Source organism: Orycteropus afer, unplaced genomic scaffold (assembly GCF_000298275.1).
Source record: "Orycteropus afer afer isolate SDZICR_OR568_19922 unplaced genomic scaffold, OryAfe1.0 scaffold00008, whole genome shotgun sequence".
In the NCBI taxonomy this organism is placed as follows: domain Eukaryota; kingdom Metazoa; phylum Chordata; class Mammalia; order Tubulidentata; family Orycteropodidae; genus Orycteropus; species Orycteropus afer.
In genome coordinates, this window is record NW_006921595.1 from 1,342,500 (window position 1) to 1,352,146 (window position 9,647).

A 9,647-nucleotide genomic window follows, 5' to 3' on the forward strand; every position below is an offset into this window, starting at 1 on the left:
TCAGGAACTTTGGGGAGACAGTAGGTTTAAGAAGTGGTTATTATTTTTGTTTGTTTTCTTATAGTTGCCATTGATTTAGGAGTTAGGAGGTAAGGGTTAAAAATCTAAGTTTTTCAATGGTTTACTACTTTACTTGAGACCTCCCATCTACAAGGCTCAGTTTCCTTGCTTAGACAAATCAAAAGAAAATAGAAATGAAGGAAATATACATGACACTTTGTCTAGTGTCACACCATCATCCCCTGCCTCTTGGGTACACATAATGTTTACCTTCTAAGCATTAGAAGCACAAATGAGCCTTCCCAATTGTGAAGGAGCACTTTCAAACTTATGTTTACTTCCTGATCAGCAGTAAGTGAGGTCAGTGAGGCAGGGAGGCTGATAAGGCTGTAGTGGGGAGTTTGGGATTAGCACTAAGGGTTTTTATTTCACCTTCAAGCACATTTTACCTGGAGGGGTAGTTGTTCTGGTGGCTCCTCCAGGAAACCACTGCTGTCAGACTGATAGCTATTTGCTCTGTTCACCCCACCACCTGCAGAAAGAAATTAAGAGGCCTTGAGGTTAATAAAGTGAAAACGTACTGCCAACAGGACTGGGAACAAACCACTGTGCGTGTGGTATGCCTGAGATATGCAACAAATGCCCACTGCACAGAAGTAGGAATGAATGAGGAAATTTCAAAGGCATTTCTTTCCCTCAGTTCTCAGTAAGTCCATGTAAAACTGCATCACTGTTTCTTGATACAAGACTAAAACAAGAAACAAAGGAAATATCTCTCAAAATCAAATTGGAAGAAACTCCAGAAGGACACACATTTGCCTTACGCACCATTCTAATAAAATGATAAAAGACCAACATTTATATGTTTACACATTTTTCCTTTTTCTAAATTTTTTATTTTATTTTGTTTTAAGAGCTTGTTTTATATTCAACGTAATGCATACATTTAGTTTCATTCCCCATTCACCATGTCCAACCCTAACCCAGTCTCCTCTCCTCCCTACCCTGCAAAACTCCCCCTGTGCCCCTCATATTTATGCACTCCTGTTTTCCTGCAATTCCTCAGTTTGAACGTTGGTCCTCTGGTGTCCCATGTTCTATTGCTCTAAGGGATGTATTACCATAGAGAATGTGGGTGCATCATCTTGGGTTGAGTGGTCTACATGTACATCTTGTTAACTATTGGGCTGAGAGCCTGCCCCTGGGGATGAGTTTTATTCCAGGCACACAATGTATTCCAGGGCCATGGTATTGGGAGTCTCACCAGATTTCATCTGACCAGTAATTCTGGTCATTATTAAGTTTTTGGATTTTTGTACCACATTTTCCCTTCCACTCTATCCAGAATCTCCAGCTTTGATCCTTTCCTGAGAGGTTGGCATTGGTAGCCAGGCGCCATCTAGTTCTTCTGGTCTCGAGGGCCATCATGTCCTAGGGCTGATTGCTTCTAAATGCCTTTTTTTTTTTTTTTTTTGCCTTCTTCACTGCTGATGCTAGGAGACCATTAGCTGCATCTTAGATGGCTTCTTGAAAGTTTTTAAGACCCCAATAGCTACTCATCAATGTAGGATATGGAGCAATGATTTTATGTATTTTGTTGTGCCAATTGAGTCTGGTGTCCCCCAGTACTATGGTCCTGAGGCAGTAGATCTATTGGATCTCTCTCCGATAGTGTCTGGTTGTCTGTGAGGGATTACTCTGATTCTGTCTTCTATCGTTTCTCCTTTTAATAAATTTTGGATAAGAACCCCTTACTACTAACTTCAGCTGGGCTGTCTTTATGTGACTTCAAATTCATGTTCTTATTAGGTGCTCTTATTAGTTGAGTAAGGAGCTCTGGTAGCATAGTGCCTAAGGCACTTGACTGCTAAACAGAAAGATGGCGGTTCAAACCCACCAGCCCCTTCTTGGAAGGAAGATGGGGCAATCTACTTCTGTAGTAATACTGCCTCGGAAACCCAAGGAGGGGTCACTATGAGTTGGTTCCGACTCGACGGCACATAACAATAATGACAACAACATTAGTTGAGTTGTTTGTATAGAAAGAGATACTTGCAAGATTTTCCTTTAAGATGTGTGATTTTTACAGACCTTTTGACCTGGGTAATAGAATACTTGCTTACTGTTCAGAGGAAATAGGCTGTATGCATTGTATAATTATTACAGAAAAGTGATTGGTGTAATATTTAAGCCACTGACTGTGACTTCACTACTCTTGTTATAATTAATTCAACCAATATAAAAACTCTTCAGATCCTAGTAAAGTTACAAAATAAATAATCTCTCTTATATCAACTATTGTTGTTGTTGTTGTTGTTATGTGCCGTCGAGTCGGCCCCGACTCATAGTGACCCCTCCTTGGGTTTCCGAGGCAGTATCACTACGGAAGTAGGATTGCCCAACCTTCCTTCCGAGGAGTGGCTGGTGGGTTTGAACCGCCAGCCTTCTGGTTAGCAGTCAAGTGCTTTAGCCACTATGCTACCAGAGCTCCAAACTACAATAGCAACCCCCATCTGGTTTCCGAGGTGGGGAATCTTTACAAAAATAGATTACCCCATCTTCCTTCTGCTAAGCCACTGGTGGGTTTGAATCAAATACCTTCTGGTTAGCAGTCAATTGCCTCAGGCACTGTGCCACCAGAGCTCCTTCTTAATATGCCTGTTGTTGTTGTTGTTGTTGTTAAGTGCCGTCGAGTCGTTTCCGACTCATAGCGACCCCATGCACAGCAGAACGAAACACTGCCCGATCCCGCGCCAGCCCCACAATCCCTGCTATACTTGAGCCCATCATCGCAGCCACCGTATCAATCCATCTCGTTGAAGGCCTCCCCCTCTTTCGTTGACCCTCCACCCTACCAAGCATGACATCCTTCTCCAGGGAATGGTCCCTTCTTACAACATGACCAAAATAGGTGAGACGAAGTCTGGCCATTCTTGCTTCCAAGGAGCATTCTGGCTGCACTTCCTCCAGGACAGATCAGTTAGTTCTTTTAACAGTCCATGGTACTTCCAGCATTCTCCGCCAGCACCACAACTCAAAAGCATCAACTCTTCTTCAGTCTTCCTTGGCATCCTCACTTTGATGAAGTGATAGGATGAATTGTACATAGTTTTCTTAGGTGTAGAGGCTTATTTATTTTGAGATTCAGAAGTTGAATGGTATGTATATGCTGCTAACCAGATGGCTGGCGGTTCAAACCCACCAGCCACTCCTCGGAAGGAAGGTTGGGCAATCCTACTTCCGTAGTGATACTGCCTCGGAAACCCAAGGAGGGGTCGCTATGAGTCGGGGCCGACTCGATGGCACATAACAACAACAACAACAACAGTGAACTATAATTCTTCTTTACTCTTATTTACAAGATTGAGGTCTTGACTTCCCACTTTGCTCTCATCAGTTTTTTTCACCTAGCTACATCTTATGAACTAAACCCTCCACTGCTGCCTGGGCCCTGTCCCTAACCAGTTAGATAAAAAATAATGGCACCCTTCTACTACCACCACTATCTACATAAGTTTGTCATGTCCCTTTTGATTGCTGGTTACCCCACCCTGACAATTCCATGACTCAAGGTGGCTAACTTTTCCACAATGTGTGGTACTGAGATCCAGTGAGATCCCATAGTCAGGCCATCTATTTGGAGCCAGATCTATTGGATACAGATGTCTACTTCCCCACTCTTTTGGTTACCTCTGTGCTGCTGTTAACAGAAAATACCACAAATGGGATGGCTTTAATAAACAGAAGTTTTTTCTCTTACAGTTTTGGAGGCTAGAAGTCCAAGTTCGAAGTGCCAGGCTCTAGGGGCTGGGTGAAAGCACCTCAATTTTGGGTTTCAGCTCTGCCTGCCATTCCCAGCTCACTGAAGCTGGAGACTTTTCTTCACTCAGGCCATTGCTGGCTTTATAGGCTGAGAAATCCAAGGTCAACAAGAACAAAGGCACAGTCCCAACATTACCAAACAGCACAGCAGGCCACTAATTCAAGTCCACAAAAAGTCCCAAGATTGGCAGGGAATGGCAGGGTGCTGAACAACAAAATACGGGGTTCAAATATGCCAAAAAGCTATAGACCTTCCTCAAAGTTACTTCTTACATACTGGAGGCAGACCATATTCCTAAAACAGCGACTCAGTTGTTCCAGTAGATTGTACCATGGAGTTCATCACCAATCTCACCATGGGCAATAACTACATCCAGCTGTCCAGCCACTCAAAACCAGGCCCAGCCAAAGTAACACATAACCTTAGCTACCATACCCACTTAATAGCTCTGTTGCCTTGAGTATGCCACCTGTCCTCTCTGAGGCTTTTTCTTCATGATGAAAGAATGAATTTGTTAATAGTATCTTGGGGAGCTGTGATGAGGATAATATCTAGTAATATATATACAAAGACTTTATGCAAACATAAAGATAATATAATTACATGCTTAATTTTTGGCTGCAGAGAATCATTATTGATATTATCTATTAGAACACAATCAATATTAATATCATTATTAAATATCAATAATTATTATTCCCTTTATGAGCACACAGACTTTTGACAGAGTTAGATTTTACCCTCCCAAGTAGGTGGATCCTGCCTGGTCCAGGAGTACTCTACTGTCCTGTTAATTCTGTAAGTTTGAAAAATTTTTCTAACTGGGAGGATGTAGATGCCTCGGGCATTTTATGAGAATAATCACCAGATGGCAGCATTATACCAACCACAGAACCCAAAGAACCAGCACCTTGCCAAGAGCCTCCGGAAAGGCTAAAACTAATAAGAAAGTTAACCTGAAGTCCTGGGTTGATAGTCAAGGCTTCTGAATCCTAAGGGGACAGTTTTGCATTCAATGTAGTCTGTGTTCATAGTAGTTGTTGTTATGTGCCATTGAGTCATCTCTGACTCATTGCGACCTTAAGTACAACAGAATGAAACACTGCCCAGTCCTCTGTCAGCCTCACGATCCCTACTATACTTGAGCCCATTGCTGCAGCATTTATAGAGGTCAGGGAAAACATTTTTTAAAAACCCTATAGTACTCTGGTGGCGTAGTGCATAAGGCATTTGACTGCTAACCAGAAGGCTGATGGTTCAAACCCAAGCAACTCCTTGGAATGAAGATTGGGCAGTCTACTTCTGTAGAGATACCGCCTCAGAAACACAAGGAAGGGTCGCCATAAGTTTAATCGACTTGATGGCAGTGAGGGTTTTTTTTTTTTTTTCTTTTTTTGTTTGGATGGTACTGAAAACATAAATAGAGTGAAGAAGAAAAGAAAAAGGAGTTTGGAAGGGTGTGATTTATGCTAGAGTTGTGTAGAGCAAGAGAAATAGTTCAGCCTTGGACGTTTGGGGTTAACTATTTCCATCAATCCATTTAGTTTACTTATTTCATTGCCAAATCCCTTTCACTTCCATCCTCTCAGAGGTAGAAAATTCCATGATAGCTCTGATATCTAGAATTGGACTGGACATTACAGATTATGCAAATTTAAAATTCCTTTAGGAGCTGGGCAGGTAATATAAATAGATGAAGCAGCTAAGATTCAAAACAATAGGGAATAGTGTTGACTGCTTTAGTCTAGAGTTGTATGTTAGCCTAAAGGCATTTAAAAATCAATTAAACATGCTTTTCAGAACAAATAAATCCTTTCTGTGGGCCATAGTCAGTGCATAGGCCACCAAGTTGGAAGCTAGGATGGTGCCACCTGCCACCTACTGTAGGAATCCCTTCCAGAACATTCCTAATAGATGGTCATCTAGGTAGTGCTTACATTCTTGTGGTGACAAGGAACTTACTGCTTATGTTGTTTTTAAGTGTTGTTGAATTGGCTCCAACTCATAGAGACTTCATGTATAACAGAATGAAATGCCGCCTGGTCCTGCCCATCCTCACAATCATTGCTACACTTAAGCCCAGTGTTGCAGCCACAGTATAAATCCATCTCATGGGAAGGTCTCCTTTCTCCCTGACCCTCTACTTTACCAAGAATGATGTCTTTCTCAGTAATTGGTTCCTCCTGACAATGTGTCCAGAGTAAGCTAGATGAAGTCTCACCATCCTTGACTCTAAAGAACATTCTGGCTGTACTTCATCCAAGATAGATTTCTTCACTCTTTTGGCAGTTCATGGTACATTCAGTATTCTTTGCCAACCACAACTCAAATGTATCAATTCTTCTCTGATTTTCTTTTTTCATTGTCTACCTTTCAAATACACATGAGGCAATTAAAAATACCATGATTAGGATCATGTGAAATTTTGCCATCAAAATGGGCATCTTTGTTTTTTAATACTTTGAAGAGGTCCTTTGCAGCAAGGACCAACACAGCACATCATTTGATTTCTTGACTGCTGCTTTCATGGACATTGATTGTTGAAGAATGAAATCCTTGACCACTGCAATTTATTTCCTATTTATCATGATGTTTATTGGTCCAGTTGTGAGAATTTTTGTTTTCTTTATGTTGAGGTGCAATCCATACTGAAGACTGCAGTCTTTGATTTTCATCAGCAAGAACTTCACATTCTGCTCACTCTTGGCAAGCAAGGTTGTGCCATTGGCATATTTCATGTTGTTAAAAAGTCTTCCTCTAATCTTGATGCTACATTCTTCTTCACATAGCCCAGCTTCTCAGATTATTTGTTCAGCATACAGATTGAATAGGTAAGGAAAAAGAACACAATGCTGTTGCAAATTTTTTTCTAATTTTAAACCACAAAGTATCCCCTTGTTCTTTTTGAATGACTGCCTCTTGATGTAAGGAGAGGTTCTACATGAGCACACGTAAGTGTTCTGGAATTCGACAACTTTATCTATAACTTGTTATGAATCAGACAATGTACTGTGGTTACTCTAAGGTTTTCATTGGCTGATTCTGGAAATAACTCACCAGGGCTTTTTCCTAGTTTGTCTTAGTCCAGAAGCTCTGCTGAACTGTCTACCATGGGCATCACTACTGATATTTGAGATACTGGTGGCATAGCTTCCAGCTTTATAGCAACATGGAAGCCACTACAGTATAACAGACAGAGGGGTACTTAAGTAGTCAGAGCATAGCATATCTTTTAGAAAATGTTTCTTTATATTGAGCCAAATCTGCTTTAGCATTTTCTACTTGTTGGTCATAGTTCTGCTCCTTGGAAGAAATACTGAACACATCTAAACCCTTTTTCTCAAGACAGCTCTCATGTATTTTCTAGAACTCTTTGCCTCAGGTTTAGCCTCCCCTGAGTCAGCCTCACACAGTGGGATTCCCAGGCCATTTCTGTTCTTTGTCTTAAACTTTTTAATACTATCTTATTTATGTTAGTACAATCTTAATTTGGTACCCAGAACTAGATTCAATAATTGAGATTTGTTTTGACCAGCACAGAAGAGAGAAAGACTGGCCTTTTCCTACCTCTGGATATTTCACTTCTACACGTGCAGCCTCAGGGTGTGTTAGTTTTGTCAGAAGTTGTGTCGTCCCAGTGTTGGGTTATACTCAGGTGATTAGGCTTTACTTTGAAACTAAGAAATGAATATTTTGAAAATTAAATGAATGACTTAGTAGTTTCCTTGTTAAAACTTGATTTAGCTAACTTGGAGCCATAGTTCTAGACTGTCAAAGACAATCTTGGTTTTCATTCTGAATATTTGTTTTATTGGTAGTTTTGATAAAGATTCATGTTTTGTGGCCAAGTCACTATTAATGTTATGAATAGAATAGGCTACAAAGACAAAGCCTGGTGTTTCTCTACTGAAAACCTTCATTCATTCATTTTAACAATGTTTATCAGGACCCTACGGGGGCTGCCCTATTCCAGATATTCTACAGACAGTGTCAACAGAAGTACTTGCCCTCTAACGAACCCACTGTCATTGAGTTGATTCCAACTCACAGTGACCCTACAGAGTAGAGTAGAAGTGATCCTACAGGGCAGAGTAGAAGTACCTCATAGGGTTTCCAAGGCTATAAATCTTTTCTGAAGCAGACTTCCTCATCTTTCTCCTGCAGAGCAGCTGGTAGGTTTGAACTACTGACCTTTTGGTTAACAGCCCACAACTCCACCAGAGCTCCTGCCCTCCAGAAGTTTCTATTTATGTTAACTCTGATCATAAATCTGAAGTAAGGTTGAGGATACTTGTAACTGACAAAAGTACTCTTGAGCCAAGTTCTCTGTCCTTCTGTATCAGAAATCTTAGGCAAAGGAGTTTCTGTCCTCTATAGATTAGATTTCTATATAACATTTTGACAACTTTCATTAGCATCTTCCTGATATTTTTGTTTCAAGCTCTTACAGCCTGAGAATTCTTTTCTTTCTTTTGTTCTTTTCTTTCTTTGTTTTACTGCTCCAAGTTAAGTAACTTCCCTTTTGTTCTTTATTTAGAAAATTTCCTTTTATTATTAAAAAGAGAGAGCTAATACCACCTTGGAAACCCAAGGAGGGGTCTCTATGAGTTGGATCCAACTTGGGGGCAGTGAATTTTTTTTTTTTTTGGACTCCTCTAATTTAACTTCTTTTTCACTTAATACAATAAATTGTTTTTCAGCCTTATAAAAACAATGCAGGGTGGTGAAGGAAATTTGGAAAAAAAGAAGTATATAAATAAGAAAATAAAAATGAATTTACAATTTAACCATGTAGGGAAAATTAATATTTCTATAAATTTATATCCAGAATATTTCCTTTGTGTACCTGTATGTGTCCGTGTTTTATAAAATGATAATAATATCACACACATTTTACGTTTTGCTTTTTTTCACATAACATGTTGTAAATTTTCTAAAGCTTTAAATATCTCTTAAGAAATTATTTTAAGATGGTGGTGTATAGTTATGCTGTTGTTAGGTGCCATCAAGCCGATTTTGATTCATAACAACTCTGTGTACCACAGAACAAAGCACAACCCAGTCTTGTACCATCTCACAATCACTACTAAGTTTGAGCCCATTGTTGCAACTACTTTGTCAGTGCATCTCATTGAGGAGCCCCCTCTTCTTTGCTGTCTCTCTGCTTTATCTAGCTTGATGTCCTTCTCTAGAGACTGGCCTCTCCTGATAACATGGTCAAAGTACTTGAGACATAGTCTTGCAATCCTCACTTCTAAGGAGCATTCTGCCTGTATTTCATCCAAGACAGATTTGTTTGTTCTTCTGGCAGTCCATGGTGTATTCAATGTTTTTTGCCAACACCATAATTCAAAGACTTCAATTCTTCTTCAGTATTCCTTACTCATTACCCAGTTTTCACAGGCATATGAGTTGATTGAAAATACTATGGCTTGGGCCAAGCGCACCATAGTCTTCAAAGTGACATCTTTACCCTTAAATACTTTGAAGAGGTCTTTTGCAGCAGATTTTCCCAATTAATATGTCTATTGATTTCTTGACTGTGTTTCCATGAGCATTGATTGTGGATCCAACTAAAATGAAATCCTTAACAATTTCAATCTTTTCTCCATATATCATGATATTGTTTATTGGACCAGTTGTTTCCCACAGAATGTGGAAATTATAGAACCATATCATTAATATCGCATGCAAGTAAAATCTTACTGAAGATAATTCAGAAACGTTTACAGCAGTATATTGACAGAGAACTTCCAGAGGTACAAGCTGAATTCAGAAGAGGATGTGGAACAAGGGATATCATAGCTGTTGTCAGATGGATCTT

General features: G+C 39.9%; 1 protein-coding gene across 1 annotated transcript in view; it reads right to left on the reverse strand.

The window, feature by feature from the left end:
- The window catches only part of ITPRID1 (ITPR interacting domain containing 1), a 122,055-nt gene that overhangs the window by 9,478 nt on the left and 102,930 nt on the right, over positions 1–9,647 (reverse strand). Inside the window, exon 9 of the mRNA XM_007945336.2 lies at positions 450–532. Coding sequence (XP_007943527.1) covers positions 450–532 — 83 coding nt within the window. The remainder of the gene's footprint in view (positions 1–449; positions 533–9,647) is intronic.